This window comes from Malus sylvestris, chromosome 4, assembly GCF_916048215.2.
Source record: "Malus sylvestris chromosome 4, drMalSylv7.2, whole genome shotgun sequence".
Classification (NCBI taxonomy): domain Eukaryota; kingdom Viridiplantae; phylum Streptophyta; class Magnoliopsida; order Rosales; family Rosaceae; genus Malus; species Malus sylvestris.
In genome coordinates this window covers 26,930,461-26,946,457 of record NC_062263.1, presented here as the reverse complement: position 1 = coordinate 26,946,457, position 15,997 = coordinate 26,930,461, and the positions used below count along the sequence as shown (strand labels likewise).

General features: G+C 39.8%; 3 protein-coding genes and 1 pseudogene across 3 annotated transcripts; 2 read left to right on the top strand and 2 right to left on the bottom strand.

Annotated features, from left to right (window-relative positions):
• The first annotated feature begins 733 nt into the window (after positions 1–733).
• On the top strand, positions 734–4,068 carry LOC126617595 (pentatricopeptide repeat-containing protein At3g62890-like). The gene is made up of 2 exons (XM_050285609.1): positions 734–3,641; positions 3,885–4,068. Exon 1 carries the CDS (start codon positions 918–920, stop codon positions 3,306–3,308), a length of 2,391 nt encoding a protein of 796 aa, XP_050141566.1. The 5' UTR covers positions 734–917; the 3' UTR covers positions 3,309–3,641; positions 3,885–4,068.
• On the bottom strand, positions 3,814–6,382 carry LOC126617596 (putative pentatricopeptide repeat-containing protein At1g56570). Its single transcript, XM_050285610.1, has 2 exons — positions 5,626–6,382; positions 3,814–5,531 (listed from the first exon to the last, which is right to left on the bottom strand). The coding sequence occupies exons 1-2, from the start codon at positions 6,223–6,225 to the stop codon at positions 4,320–4,322; spliced, it is 1,812 nt and encodes a 603-aa protein (XP_050141567.1). The 5' UTR covers positions 6,226–6,382; the 3' UTR covers positions 3,814–4,319.
• A 2,230-nt stretch (positions 6,383–8,612) lies between these two features.
• On the top strand, positions 8,613–11,229 carry LOC126619239 (protein RTF1 homolog; annotated as a pseudogene).
• Positions 11,230–11,305: 76 nt separating this feature from the next.
• LOC126619238 (alkaline/neutral invertase A, mitochondrial-like) lies at positions 11,306–15,164 on the bottom strand. The gene is made up of 6 exons (XM_050287536.1): positions 14,044–15,164; positions 13,533–13,692; positions 13,105–13,316; positions 12,280–12,773; positions 12,129–12,177; positions 11,306–11,938 (listed from the first exon to the last, which is right to left on the bottom strand). The coding sequence occupies exons 1-6, from the start codon at positions 14,830–14,832 to the stop codon at positions 11,612–11,614; spliced, it is 2,031 nt and encodes a 676-aa protein (XP_050143493.1). The 5' UTR covers positions 14,833–15,164; the 3' UTR covers positions 11,306–11,611.
• Between the last annotated feature and the right edge of the window lie 833 nt (positions 15,165–15,997).

Sequence of the window (15,997 nt, the reverse complement as noted above, 5' to 3'; positions counted from 1 at the left end):
TTGACATACATTTTTTTTTTGTTAGATTTATGGCTGGTTTGGTATTGTTGTGCTTTGAAAAAAACTGCTTTTGTTGTGCTGTGAAATAAAGCAGTAGAGTTTTTTGTAAACTTTTTTGTAAAAGTGCTTTTGAAAACAAAAAGCAGTATTATAGTGTTTGATAAACTTTTATGTAAAATAGAAGTGAAAAAAAAACTGGTTTTTCAAAGCTAGGTTTTGCAGCTTTATGTTTTTGGTTTTTTTTTTATCCAAAATTGTGAAAAAAAGCTGAAGTTGAATGTTTACCAAACATAAAAAAACTCTCAGTTTTTTTTATAACCATTTTTTTTAGAATAACCTCAGTACCAAATCAGGGCTTATTTCGTAATGTATTTTAACTAGACAAATTCAAAATCATTAAAATATTTATTTGTAATAATGAAAATGAATGATTACGCTTATACAAAAAAACCTCAAACCGTTAATCCAACAATCATCTGACTTCAAATTTGAGTGAATTTTAGTTTTTTGAAGGAAGATCGAAAAGATAAATGGTTCAGATCATTAAAATACATTACTAAATAAAGCCTCACAAAAATGTGTGCCAAAAATTGTTTATAAAATGTGATATCAGATTTGTTCCCTAAGTTGTGTGATACGAGTACAGAACCTATCGTAACGCTGATTTCGTATAAGTCTTACTAGTTTGCCCGGATTGGAATTAGATCGGAATTGAATCAAGTTTGATTAAGTAGAAATAATATTGATTTCATATAAGTCCTTTACTAGTTCGCAACCATTGAATCAAGTTTGATTACTAAACTGGACGTGTCAATATTTAAATGGATGAAGATTGGCGGGCTTGAAGAAAAGGAGACGGAAAGTATTACCAAGAACTGTCACACTAGGGTCTTTCTTCAAGCTTTTTTCTTCCCCTTATGAATTTATACAAATTAAAGCCGCTAACTTTAGCCGCGAAATCGACTTTGAATCCCAAACCCATGTCGAAACCAAGCATAAATCTCTCGATCTTGGAAACCCATTTGCCGAAATGCCGAAATCTCAAGCAATTCAATCCAATCCTCTCTCAGATGATCCTTACCGGCTTCATCAATGACACATATGCCGCAAGCAGAATCCTCAAGTTCTGCACCGACTCGCACTTCGTCCACGCCGATTTCTCCCTGAAAATCTTCGATCGAATCGACGACGCAAATGGGTTTATTTGGAACACCATGATGAGAGCTTACGTACAGAGAAACCGTCCTCAAAAGGCTTTGAAGCTTTATAAACTGATGCTGGAGAAGAATGCCGGTCCTGACCATTACACTTACCCGCTTTTAGTGCAAGCCTGCGCTATTCGGGTTTCGGGTTTTGAAGGAAAACAGATACATGGTCATGTTTTCAAGACCGGTTTTGATTCGGATGTTTATGTTCAGAACACGTTGATCAATATGTATGCTGTTTGTGAGAACATGGGGGACGCACGCAAGTTGTTTGATGAAATTCCTGTGTTGAATTCGGTGGCTTGGAATTCGATTCTGGCGGGGTATGTGAGGGCGGGGGATGCGGAGAAGGCGAAGTTTGTATATGATCAGATGCCGGAGAGGAACACCATTGCTTCGAATTCTATGATCGTGTTGTTTGGCAGGACAGGTTGCGTGAATGAGGCTTGCCGGTTGTTTGAGGAAATGCCCGAGAAAGATATGGTTTCATGGAGCGCGTTGATTTCTTGTCATGAGCAGAATGAGATGTATGAGGAGGCTTTGGCTAAGTTTCTGGAAATGGTTGCCAATGGAGTTATGGTGGATGAGGTTGTGCTTGTCACTGTTCTTTCGGCATGTGCAAACTTGTTAGCTGTCCAGACAGGGAAATTGATCCATGGATTAGTAGTGAAAATTGGAACTGAAAGTTATGTCAATCTTCAAAATGCGTTTATTCACATGTATTCGAATTGTGGGGAAATAATGGCCGCGCAAAAACTGTTCAATGCAGCCTACAACTTGGATCAGATATCATGGAACTCAATGATATCAGGCTACTTGAAATGTGGTTTAGTTGAAAACGCTAGGACTTTATTTGATTCCATGCCCGAGAAGGATATCGTGTCGTGGAGTGCAATGATATCAGGTTATGCTCAACAAGACCGGTTCTCAGAAACTTTGGCATTGTTTCAGGAGATGCAGCTTCTTGGAATCAGGCCCGATGAGACCACTTTGGTGAGTGTTGTATCAGCTTGCACTCAATTGGCCGCCCTTGACTTAGGCCAGTGGATTCATGCTTATATAAGGAAAAATGGTCTCAAGATTAATGTCTTTTTGGGCACTACCCTTATAAACATGTACATGAAATGTGGGTGTGTGGAAAACGCTTTGGAGGTTTTTGAGGGGACTTCAGAAAAGGGAGTTTCTTCTTGGAATGCTCTTATTCTTGGGTTGGCGATGAATGGCTTGGTGGAGAAGTCACTTGAAACATTTTCAGAGATGAAGAAATGTGGGGTGGCACCTAATGAGATAACCTTTATAGGAGTTCTTGGAGCTTGTCGACACATGGGGTTAGTAAATGAGGGGCGTCGACATTTTGATTCCATGGTCCAAGAACACAAGATAGAACGCAATGTTAAGCATTACGGATGCATGGTTGATCTTTTGGGACGTGCGGGTATGCTCAAGGAGGCAGAGGAACTCATTGAGAGTATGCCTATGATGCCGGATGTTGCTACTTGGGGTGCCTTACTAGGGGCATGTAAGAAACACGGAGACCATGATAGGGGCGAGAGGATAGGAAGAAAGCTCATTGAGCTTGAGCCTGACCATGACGGGTTCCACGTATTGTTGTCCAATATATGTGCTTCAAAAGGTAACTGGGATGATGTTCATGAGATTAGGGGAACAATGATGCAACATGGGGTGGTAAAGACCCCGGGTTGTAGCATGATTGAAGCAGACGGAGTAGTTCATGAATTTCTAGCAGGAGATAAGAAACACCCTCGAATAAAAGAGATTGACGCTATGTTGGATGAAATAGCTAAGAGATTGAAGAAGGAAGGTTACGCACCAGATACGAATGAGGTTTCCTTTGACATTGATGAAGAAGAGAAGGAAACCGCTCTGTCCAGGCATAGTGAGAAACTTGCAATTGCCTTTGGTCTTATCGCTATCAGTCCACCATCACCTATACGAATAATGAAGAATTTGCGAATATGTAATGATTGTCACATGGCAGCAAAGTTGATCTCAAAAGCTTTTGATCGTGATATAGTGGTGAGGGATCGGCACCTCTTTCACCACTTTAAGCAGGGATCTTGCTCTTGCAATGATTTCTGGTAGCTGAATGTATGACAGACCGAAGTTGGTTAGAAGAACGTCTCCATTCTACCTAGAACTGCAAAGACATGGGGTGACACCCAACATTCTGCTTTTTCATTCAAGCTAAGTGCGGAGACAACACACTATAGCTCGTCGGCAAAGAGAATCAATGGAGATACTAGCTCCAAGCCTTCAAGAGGTGAAGGATGGCAGCAGTGCATGCGCATATGATGTTGGACAAGAGGATGAACACTGGGTGTTTGAAAAACACATCACAAATGAAATGATTGGGCGTATCACCAAAAGGCAAAGTTACTCACGGCTACAATACAAGTGGAAAATGCAGCTGAACTGGTATATAACATTTATCAGCAAAACTTTGACTTGATTTTACCTGCAACATGCTAGAGATTGCAAACAAATCAATGTAATGATGAGCAACGTTTACCTTTAGAAACTTGTGAGCGTTGCTTTTAAGAGACCTTGTACTGCAGTGAGATAACGAAGCAATTCTTTACAGTAGATGTTAAAAAGTTGTTTTTTTATTCTTTCAGATTTATTGCTGCTAATGTTCGTTCTGCTCTTATAACATTGCAGGTTTGCCATAGCTCAATGAAGAACTCTCCATTCTTTTTGTTCAGATGGAAGCCGAAGTACTAATTGGTACCAGAAATTGCATATTTTACATCTCCACTTACACAAAGCTATCAACTTTATTGAACAATGAATTCTTCCTTTTCTTAACAATTCCTATTGCTTCTATTGGCTTTAAATAAGCAAAGCTAGTCTCCCCCTTGCAAGAAAGGTCTTGAACTGACTTTGTGCTTTTAGGCTTTCAGCAGCTATTCGCTCCACACTTGGCTACCCAGCGTTTACTCTGGGCACAATAATTTGTACACCAGGTTTGCGTCCTTCCCGGTCCTCCCTAGGCTGTCCAGTATCATATTCGTTGACTAGAATCTTTGGACATTCAAATAATATCCTTCTGTTTTTGTCGGAAACATGTTTCAACTCCTTGACTTCAGCTTCTGTTCAAGTTCCATCATCTAGGTCATGTATAGAGCAATCTAAATCATTTATGTGCTCTGCCGCTTTCAAATGCGAAATCAGAACTTCCAAAACTCCATACACCGAGTTTATATGAGAACCCACCTTATCTCCCACAACAAAACTATAAACCCGGTTTCTTACCTCAATCCAACTCTGTCCTGCCTCTTTCTTATTCCCCATACCTCTCATCATCTTCCTCGTATTTGCGAATTCCCCCCATTCGCCTTCAGCTGCATAAATATTTGACAGCATCACATACGTGCCAACCATATTTGGTGTCAACTCTAATAACTTCTGAGCAGCCACTTTTCGCAAATGTGGAAGCTCGTGTGCTTTACAAGCTCCGAGAAATGCTCCCCAAACAGACTCATCCGGCTTAAATGGCATACTCTCAATTAGTTCATAAGCCTCCTCAACTCTTCCGCCACGACCTAGCAAATCCACCACACACCCATAAATGTCCTGATCTGGAGTAACTTTGTAATCACTTATCATTGATTCGAAATATCTCAAGCCTTCGTCAACGAGGCCAGCGTGACCGCAAGCACTCAAAACTGCCATAAACACTATTTGATCGGGTCTTATGCCTGATTTGACCATCTTATCAAACATTTCAACAGCCTCTTTTCCATATCCATGAGCCCCATATCCGATGATCATGGACGTCCAGGAGACTAGGTTTCTATCAGACATTTCACTAAAAATTTTGTGCGAGTTTGATATGCTTCCGCACTTGGCATACATGTCGATAAGTGCATTAGCCAATGCCAAATTCTTATCAATGCCTCTCCGAATAATTCCTCCATGAACTTGTTCTCCACAGTTCAAAACTGCTAGGTTAGCACACGCCGATATAACACTGCTATATGTGAAGCAATTCGGACTCAAGCCTTCTGAGTCCATAAGCGAAAATATACGCAGAGACTCTCTAGGATCTAATCTTTCATATCCGGAAATTAAGGTGTTCCATGTGATCAAATCTCTTTCGCTCATTTCATGGAAGCACTGATTTGGCTCTGACAAACAACCAAACCTGCAATACATGTCCAGTATCGAATTCATGACAGGAAGGTTGGACTTGAATCCGTGTTTAATCACTGCTGAATGTATCTGCTTTCCAAAAGAAGGTGAGCCAATCGAAGCGCAAGCTCTAACCGCAATCGAAAAGCTAAACGGATTCGGCTCTGCTTCCTCCTGTTTTGTCAATACATTCAAACATTTCACGTACATTACATACTTCGAAAACCCAATTCATTTAATGAAATGCAAGGATGAAGCATCCACTTACCAGCAACATTTGTTGGAAAACTCGAAGCCCACCATATCCATCACCACTGTGAGTCAAGCCAGTGATCAAAGTAGTCCACGACACATCATTCTTGTCACGAATATCATCGAACACAATGCACGCATCCTCCATGCTTGCACAACAAGTAGCATACATGTCCATGAGTGCATTTTCGACATAGATGGAGCCTTGCATTCCACGCTTCACAGCCAACCCATGAACCAATGTGCCACACGAAAGGGCTCCCATGCCTTTGCAAGCCTTGAGCACGCTGGAAAAAGTGAAAGCATTCGGTTCCATCTCATTCCTCACCATCTCACAAAATATCGCCCATGCGTGGTTGTGGTGACTGCAAGACGTGTACCCGGCGATCATAGCAGTCCATGCTATCACGTCTCTCTCAGGCATTTCATCGAACACCTGGCGCGCTTCTTTGATTAAGCCCTTGCCAAAGTATGATTTGATTAAGTTTGTGGCTAAAATGTAGGGGATTTTTTGTGAAAATGGTGGGTTTGATTGGGTGGTGAAATCCTGGGCCCACTGAAGTGAGTTTCTGAGTATGGGAGGAAAAAGAGTTATGGGTAGTCCTTTTGTGCTCATTTGTGTTGCACTTGAACATGATCAAGTCTTCTTTCAACTCAAATTTATGGTGTTGCACTCACTATCACTAAGGTGGGTGATATTCTCCTTTATTTGAGTGACATGTTTGAGGTTGAAATAATTTGGATGACGGGTTTGTTATCTAATTATTATGGATTGCTCTTTTATCGTTTAGTTTATATTATCTTAAGATAGAATATCGTTTGTTAAAAATAAAAAAAATATATATATATATAAAAGAAACTTAAGTAAGGCTGTTGGAACAGAGTGGGATCAGAGTCTAGTTGAGTGAAACTAAAATACAAAGAGTCTCATACTTTTGTAAGAGGTACACAATCGATGACATGGTCAGAAACCAATTATTTTATTTATTTTTATTTTGTTTTTCGGCTTTTTTTTTTAAATTAACCTAAATTTTTAAGGTTTCATTATAGGTGTGTGTATATCACATACCCTATATCACACATCCTTCTAATTTTCAACCGTCGGATCAGATGAATTGAAAAAGATCAAAGTACAAAAATTAACAAGACAATTAGCTAAAATGATTCTATTTTGCATTTAGTTGTTAAAATGATCAAAATCAAATGTTAATAACATATGGCTCACATATCAACGACAAAATGAAGAAATAACGATGACATGCCAAAAACGGAATATTTCAGCAACCAAAATTCGAAAATGGTTATTTCAGCAAAAAGCCCAATTAAATAATGGGTTCAAAAGCACATGCCCATTAAATAAGGTTTCATGGGATGGGCTAAGGGCCCAAGATTCTAACTTTTGGTTTGTCTCAAGTTAATATTTAATTAGTACTTTAGTAGATTGTGTAGGGCCACACCAAACAGCCCTTTAATTTATTATTTTATGCTGCAGATTACACTGTTTTTCCCCTACGCAGAGTGGTGCAACTTCGTACGTGCCGCCTGGAGGAGAATGCACGCACAGAACCGCTACACGAAGGCATCACTTTCTCACCACTTTCCCGCACTTTCTTGGCTGCCAAACATGAAACATGCCGTGATGTGCCCTACTTAGTCCTGCCCGTTTGCTGCTGCTGAACCCAAATTTGTTTGGTTTCTCAGGAATTTTGTTCTCCGATTCTCAGCCCCCTCTGATCATAAAGGTAGCATCTTTTTCCTTCCCTTTAATTTTGTCAGCAAACAAAAACAAGGGTTAATGTGGGTTTTTAGTTCTTGTACTGTGCTGGAATCAAGGGTTGTAGATTTTTAACCCCTGCATGCAATTCTCGTTTTATGTTGTGGTTTTGTGCATAAAAATCTGGTTTATTTTCTCTGTTTTTTCTTCCTACCTTGAGTGATATCAATGTCTTGAGAAATTTGGAAAGCTAACCTGTTTTGCAAACAAATTGAGAACTTTTATCCTCTCTTTTTTGTTTGCTGAAGATTTAGAAATATAGGCATTCCCTTCGGGTGCCCTCGAGTGCACGAAACCCCTTCGAGTGGTTAAAGTTCTAAAATCCGAAAGAGGTGGCTAAAATTTCTCTCTGTAATGTTAGTAGGTGGATTTCGGAAACTGTTAGTGCTAGAAATTTAGATGGAATTGTGATTATACTTTGGGTAGTCTTGACTTCTGTAAGCATTTGGAAAGTCTTGTTTGTCTATTTCCTTATCAGTTGAATGAGGTAGAATTCGTGGACGATTGTTTAATAACTTATGAGAGAAGAGCATGAATGCATAAGTTGGCTAAAAGTGTTCAACAAGTTTTAAAGTTGGCTACCTTTGTAATTTCCCCGATTTCTTGTCCGAGAAAAGATTTTTATTTTTATTTTTGCAATTTGTTTTTACAACCATGCAATTATCGATGTTGATTTTGTTTTCTCCTTCTGATGTTGTCTTTGTAATATTCGTTAGGCGAACTGAGAAAACTGTTTTTGCTAGCAACTTAGGTGGCATTTTGATTAGCATGTCTGAAAACCTTGACTTTAGTATATATTGAAGGGCCATTCAGATTTGGAATCCTCGAAGAGAGTAAATTATGTGGAAAGTGAATTAATCTCGAAGTAGAAACTAGTAACTGTTTGTCATGTTTGCCACTTTCCTTATCAGTTGAATGAGGTGGGATTTGTGGGACGATTTTGTTAATAAATTATGAGAGAAAAGAGCATGTAGAATGTATTCGATAAACTGCGTATTGCTCTTTTCTGAGAAAGTCTAGGTTAGTCTCATAAAGATTTTTGTTCTGATTAACCACGTAGTGAGATAACGGTTGCATTGTTAACCTGCTTTCTACCTCTCTTTCTTATGGTGTGCGTGCACGCGCTTGTGCACGTATATACAGTGTGCGTATGAGTTTTTGATTAATGCTTAAACTGGTAAGATCTATCCTTAAAGTGCAAATTATGGAATTGCTACGATGTTTTAAATTGTTTGTGTAACGGCATTGTTATGACCATTTCTTAAATGAAAGAATCAAGGATTTGTATTTATGTGCACGATACTTTTATTGAATATCTTCTTTCAGTGTGATGTCAACTTCACTTGCATTGCTATCATAGACTTTGAGAAAGATTCTGCGTGCCACTCTAATACTGCGATAAGTTGGTTTTCCTAGACGGGCATAGATTACCATCATCAATTGTAACTCGAATACGATTCTTATTTGGCAGTTTGTTTTCATGTTCTTATGTTATATTAGTGAAACATCTCCCAAGTATATGCTAATCTTTCTTCTTGTGGCCGAGCTAGTCGCTCTTACAACCAATTGAGGAGAGACATCTGTAGCAGAGACACCGACAACGGGGATGTCAGACTTAGAATTGGAAAGTGACCTCCTTGAGGCAGCAGGAAGAACTAGTTCAGCTGGGAAAAAGCAGTACCGGCTTCCATCTTCTAGAAAGCAACATGGAGGTTCCTATTCTGATGATGGAAGTAACTCCATGGATGAAGATGATGATCATGGAAGCAAGAAGCCCTCTCAAGTACCTCTGAAGAAGAGGTTTGAACCTACTGAAAGGGGCAGTGACAAAGAACATGATTCTAGTGATGATGGTTCTGATCATGAGGGTGAAAGTAGTGATGAATCTGATATTGGCCCCGATCTTTACAAGAATGATGCTGACAGGAAACGGCTTGCAGCAATGAGTGAACTTGAAAGAGAGATGATTTTGACAAGTAGAGCAGAGAAGAAAGGCGGCAAGGATTTCATGGAAAAGTTGAGATAAAAAAGAGGCAATGCTATATCTACACAATCAAGGAAAGAGGATCCTCTTCCATTCTCTCGCGGTGTACGCTCATCAGCCAGGGCTGCTGACAAGTCAGCCACTATGGATGATGCATTGAATAAATTACGAGCAAAACGTCTGAAGCAACAAGACTCAAAGGATCACCATAAGTTGAGGGACGCGTCAAAAGGAGGTGTAGGTAGCCAGGATATATCACCAAGCAAGCGTAATATGAGTTGCTCCAGTCAAATCGAGACTCTGGACAGGTTGCCTACTGAAGAGGAAGCGTTAAATGCGGATGATGAATTCTTTGACAGCGATGAGGAACGTTCAGAGGCACCCACATTTCAGGACATAAGGGATATTACCATACCAAGGTCAAAACTTGGAAAATGGGTCATGGAACCATTTTTTGAGGAGTTAATCGAGGGCTGCTTTGTTAGGGTTGGATGTGGCAGATCATCAGAAGGTTCTGTCTACAGACTCTGCATGGTTCAGAATGTGGATGCCACAAATCCTGGCCGGGAGTACAAGCTAGAGGATAAAGTCACACATAAATATTTGAATTGTGTTTTTGGCAGCGAAAGTTCTGCTTCCAAATGGCCGATGGCTAATGTCTCAGATTCTCCTCCGCAGGAGAACGAGTTTGAACAGTGGTTTAAGGAAGTGCGGCGTACCGCTGGCCAAATGCCAAGTAAACAGGAGGTATTAGAAAAGAAGGAGGCTCTTCTGAAATCAAATACATTTATTTACTCGGCAACTACTGTGAAGCAAATGTTGCAGGAGAAAAAGGCCTCAGCAAGGCCCGTTAACATTGCAGTTGAGAAGGAACGATTGAGGAAGCAGTTGGATGTTGCAGAAAGTAAAGGCGACGAGGAAGAAGCTAAGAGGATCAAGACAAGGCTCCAGGAATTAGAAGCATCCAGGCAAACTCAGGGGAAAGATAGCAAAGCTATTCGATTAGCTGAAATGAACAGGAAGAACAGGGTCGAGAATTTTAAAAATGCTTCAGGGTTGAAACCAGTGAATATGAATCTGAAATCAGGGGAGGCTGGTTATGATCCGTTCTCGAGAAGATGGACTCAATCGAGAAATTATTATGTTGCAAGGCCTGGAGGAGGCGATGGAGCTGCTGCTGAACGAGGCGATGAAGCTGCTGAAGCAACAGATGGAACTACTGGTAAGGGCAGCAACAAGGAAAAGGCAAATGTAGCGGGACAGCTTGGTATGCAAGCAACAGAGGCAGCATTGGAAGCAGCAGCAGGTGCAGGGAAGTTGATTGATACAAGTGCTCCTGTGGACAAAGGGACAGAAACAAATATGCTGCACAACTTCGAGCTGCCATTTTCGTTGGCTCCACTGCAGAAGTACGGTGGACCTCAGGGCGCTGGGATTGCATACATGGAGAGGAAACAAAGGATCGAAGCAACAGTCGGGCGTCGAGTGCTGGATGACGGGAGGGGGCATGCTTCGACCTTGTCCATTAAGGACTATATGAGACTGCAGGAGATGCACCGCCTTCGCCGTGGTTCTTAAGCTCTGCTTGTTTAGATTGGGGGAAGACGCTTTTGTGGGGTTAAGACTTGTTTTGACGAACAAAACTATAAATATTAGGAGACTGTATAGTTTGTTGTACAAATCTGCGCCTGTGTGTGTGTGTGAGGGAGGAGGGAGACCGAGGGAGAGAGGAGAGCCCTTTCATTCGAACCTTAATTCATAACAATCCACACGCCTAGTTCCAAACCACAACCGAACCACGGTGGCTTAAAACTATAAATATTTGAAGTTTAACGTGACTCAAACAAATCTTAGACTGAAGCTCAATTCTCCATGCCTTAATATCGCTTGTATAAAAAATACGAAAAAAATAAATAAATAAAATAACTCGGGTAAAAGTATCAATAAACAATAACCAAAAGGTAATGTATAAGATAGAGTCATGTAACTGTTATACAAGTAGACATGTGGTAATTGTTACAAAGTACATATTTCCCACTGTAATTGTGTATTCCGATCAACTTAGACCGATTAATCGGACGACCAAACAAATAATAAGTATCAGATGCATGAAAAAAATACATCCTTCATGCTATATTTTGAATCGGAGTACTCTGCGCTATCCAACTTCTTCGTACGCTATTCTAAACGTGTCGCTGTACAGTACAAAGGCCAAACTTTCTGCCCTTGAAAGAATGGGACTCGTTATACAAGAATCTGAGACTTAGCGGCACCTCTGGAGCATTTTTTCCGGCCACTCTTGCTAAGTGCACAAACACAGATCTCAAGAAGTTCGTAGTCCTCGTCCCAGAATAGCAAGGCCGCCTTCTCTGGATTCTCCAACAGCATTTTAGTTGTAAGGAACCCAGCAATGGTCCATGTTTGGTAAAGCCGCGCTTGCTTTCCAATAAACTTCCCTGTCCTTGTATCATAGTATTCGGGCCAGCGGTCAGAACGAAGCCTCTTCTCAGCCAAAGCAGCTGCTTTCTGAGCTAGTTCGATTCTGCCCATCTTGATGCATGCCAATGTGAACTGAAATAGGATACAAAAAGCATTTTAGACAGAAAACCAAGAACAAAAACACTCAACGTAAACTGTAACAGCTTCCGACCCAATAACAAAGGAGGCCGATGATAGTATCATGACATCTAACTTCATAAAAAAAGTCATTATTCTTGAGCATTACACAAAATATTTATAGTGTTATTGAAGCAAGGGTTACCTGCCACAGGAGCGTCGGCCAGGATCCGCCATTATGATATGACCATGGGCTGTAGGAGTCAAGACAAACATATTTCAGTGATAAACTGATCATGAACAAATTAGATGCTAGAACAAGACAACTAGCAAATATAAACAGGCAGCTAACTCACGTATTCTTTGGGTCGCTGCCAGTGATTATACGCCATTCTTCAAACTCCAAGGCAGGGTAGGATATCTTAAGTGGCATATGGCCCACAAGATCATCCCATTTGGCTTCAATCAAATTCAATACAGCATCATTTTGCTTCGGAGTACCCAATGATGAAACAATGGACCAAAGATTTCCAAGAGTGAAAAACCTAAAGTCCATGTGGGCTGGTTGTAGATTGCCAATAAAATACCCGCCTTCTTCTGGAATCCAGTCCATTAACCATAGAGGAATTTGATCAGGGTAGATATTGAACTTGTTGGTAGCCTCCGTAGAGTACTCTTCTGTCTTATATCGATATATCTCATTCATCTTTTTCATATCCACCCAATAGTATTCTCTGATGTGGAATGACAAAGCGCTGAGTCTGTTGTTGATGGCCCTTACCAAATTCTTGGATCCATCATTTACAGCAAGCATCTCACGGGAGCATCGAAGAGCCGAGTAAAATAAGGCCTGAAGAATGATTCAGCATAATGATATTAGCCAAACGCTGGGTGCCATAAACAAACTTTATTACAGAGAGTTAAAATTCGTAATACAAGGCTAAAATAAGAATAAAAATGACCATAAAACTGGTGTAATATCATACAAAAGGGCACGGGCAGGACACAGCCCAGTATTCTTAAAAAGTCTAGTTTTAACAATTTTCAGAATTCATGTTCAAGAAGGTTACACTTACAGTAATAAAACCAAGCAAAGTAGCCTCTTACTTTGCAGAATACAGAAAGAACATAAAGTGATGAATGCATCCTTAAGAAATATTCAAAGTAGCCTTGTAACTCACTTGGATCTCAAGGGGATGACCATGGATACCCATCCGCCGGTCTATCATGCAGGAACCATCAGTGACTAAAAGAGATGGAAACATATCAAACCCATCAGTTAAGCACAAGTTCAGAATCATTTTCAAGCCTGTTTGAACATCCACCCTCTCCTGTAATCCATAGTCACCAGTTATCTTTCCGTAAGCCCTCAACAGAATAATCCACCATAATCCTGTCAGAGAAGTTACACAATCAACAAACCATTACCCATTAGATGCCATAACTTTGGAAGGTCGTTTGAAAAAAAATTGCTTTAAAGAAGAGTTATGAAATGCACAGGATCAGCAGCCAATAACACCTGGATGGCAACAACAGCAGACCGTGTGCACCATCCAATAAAGAATCACATTTGTTATTGGTAGAATCAATGTAGTTATAATGTACTTACCAGAATCTACAGGTGCAACACGTCCAATAGCTGATTCACCAAAATCTGGATCTAAAACTTCTTCAGTCTTATTTCCATCGAGAGGTACAGTTCTAACTTTAAAACTTGCAGGCATCAATCCCTGTCCTGGGCTATAGCAATCCACAGTTTTCTCCCAACTCTACAATATTAGAAACATACAATCAGGAATTCCAGAAACCTTCATTAATTCAAGGTACATCGCACAAAACCAAGGTCGACATGAAAACTTAGTCAAGGTCTGTCAAAACCAATGGAATCTTCATTGTGGAAGAAAGTAAAAGGAATCGTGTCAAGTCGGGAACTCCAAATCAGCAAGGTTTAAACGACCTCAAAAGGAAATTTTGATTATTTGAAAACTAGTTAATTGATAAGCTATATATAAGTGAGGTTTGAAACTTTCCATTCATGATATCATGTATTAAAAACCAAAAAGCTGGCACAATTAATGCTCGAAAAGAAAGGAACCAAGATAAGTGGTGCAAACCATTACCTGCAATTGCAATGTATGGAGGAGGAAGTTCCTCACAATCTCCCCTTCTCCTTTAAGCAAGAAAGCAAGTGCCGATGGAACAAAATCACGGATAAAGACCTGATCATAATTCAGCAGTTGCTTGTCACCGGGATCATTTGCAGCCACAGTCCCCACAGGGTTCCCACAATATGTCACAACCGAATCCCTCAATAGCCTCCACGCCTCCTTCTCAATATCCGAATACTCTCTCTCCGAAGTCACAACCGTAGCTTCATTCAAGCTTTCAGATTTCTTTCCATCACCAACTTCTATCCTCGATTCTTCCCCTCCCACAATGTTCTCATCCTTATCAATCCTCTCCACCAAAGGCTTCACATTTATACCACCCTGAACATATATCTTCTCGAAATTGTTATCATTCACACGGGTCTCAATTGACGTTGAAAGGTTCCGAAACCTGGATGCCAAACTAGCAATCACAGAAACACCCCTACTAGCTGTGCCAATGCCAGCACTATAAGACCTAGATATTATCCCAGATTGGCCAAGACTCCAACTGGGAACCTGAGAGGCTTTTCGGGCATCATCGAAAACGCCTCCAGACCCCGAAATACGAAAAGGGTTGGCGTGATATTGGCAGTTTTGCTCAAAATTGACACAAAAACTGGACGAATTTCCAGTCTTCGTCAAACCATGCAGCCATGTTGCAGGCCGTGGGAACCCAAAAAACGCCGAGTTTCGACATCTATTGAGGATTCTACAGGTGGGTTTCATTGTTGCGTGACAAAGAAGACTCAGGGAATTCATATCAAAGATTTTAAGCAGGATAATTTCTCAGCAAAATCAAATCTTCAAACGATACAAAATACAAAATTTGAACTACATCAATATGCATATACAGATATACAGCTATCCTGATCCTTTGAAGATTGAGGTGCAGATTACGGAGTTGGGATTCTCGTCAAACTTACAGAGAGAGAAGGCGTTCATCGGCGGAGGAGATAGAGAGATTGGAGAAGAAGAAAATGGTGTCTGAAATGGTTATTGGTTCAGAAAAGTAAATAGGGAAGATAGCTTTTTATACACGAACGGTGCCGCCTTGAAGACGGCGGAGAAAATTGGGAGATTATTCGCTCGTCAATAGAAAATTGGGAGATTTTATTCTTAATTGGGTCTTTTAATTACTTAAGCACTCTTAAGATTTTTTATAATTAATTGCAAAACAGTAAAGTCACATGAATTTTAAGATACTAAATTACCCAAAAAGGAAGGTTAAGACAAAATAAAATATAAAAAATGTCTAAAATACATATGTGAATTAGACCAATTTGATTAATAAAACGATTCTCTGTTGGTATTTGAATCTATTGTTTGCATTTATGCTAAGATGATTTTTAAGTAGATATGTAAGAGAGAAAAAAGGGGGTAGATTCATAAGTTTATGCACATCTCGTTTGAGATTGTTTTTATAGGAAGCACTTTAAATTTAGGTTTTTTTATTTAAAATAGTCTGTGAGATTGATATAACTCTTCACTTTAGTATAAAAATTTCAAAAATCAATAGAAGTGATCCTTAGATTGTCCACCCTCAATTATTTGGTCATTGCATGAGAAATATGCTCTAAATACCCCTCACTTTGAACTTGTGATTTTTTTAATTTAACAGAGAAAAATCACTTTTATCAATTTTAAATCTCAAAAACCAAAATGAGAAGTTATGATAATCTAAGGAACCATCGTAACTAAAAAAGCTTTAAACTTACTGTTCGAAATGAATATAAACGTTTTAAATTGTCAAAAAGTATTTTTAATCATTTTAAAAACAAATCAAATAAATTTGTAGTTAACTTTCATAATAGAAAGTGCAGCAATGGAAAATTAGAATATGAAGAATCGTAGACGTTGATATTTTCTCCAAAACGTGTCAAGAATCGCGGGCTTTTCCATGTTACACGATAACTCGAATTAAGTT

What these genes read in the sequence shown, in the direction of transcription:
- LOC126619238 (XM_050287536.1), bottom strand. Translation starts at nt 14,832, where the DNA reads ATGAATTCCCTGAGTCTTCTTTGTCACGCAACAATGAAACCCACCTGT. An exon ending in TCCATACATTGCAATTGCAG is followed by an intron (nt 13,693 to 14,043) that starts GTAATGGTTTGC and finishes CTAATATTGTAG; the next exon opens with AGTTGGGAGAAAACTGTGGA. An exon ending in TGTTGCACCTGTAGATTCTG is followed by an intron (nt 13,317 to 13,532) that starts GTAAGTACATTA and finishes CTTCTCTGACAG; the next exon opens with GATTATGGTGGATTATTCTG.
- LOC126617595 (XM_050285609.1), top strand. Translation starts at nt 918, where the DNA reads ATGAATTTATACAAATTAAAGCCGCTAACTTTAGCCGCGAAATCGACT.
- LOC126617596 (XM_050285610.1), bottom strand. Translation starts at nt 6,225, where the DNA reads ATGAGCACAAAAGGACTACCCATAACTCTTTTTCCTCCCATACTCAGA. An exon ending in TTTTCCAACAAATGTTGCTG is followed by an intron (nt 5,532 to 5,625) that starts GTAAGTGGATGC and finishes TTGACAAAACAG; the next exon opens with GAGGAAGCAGAGCCGAATCC.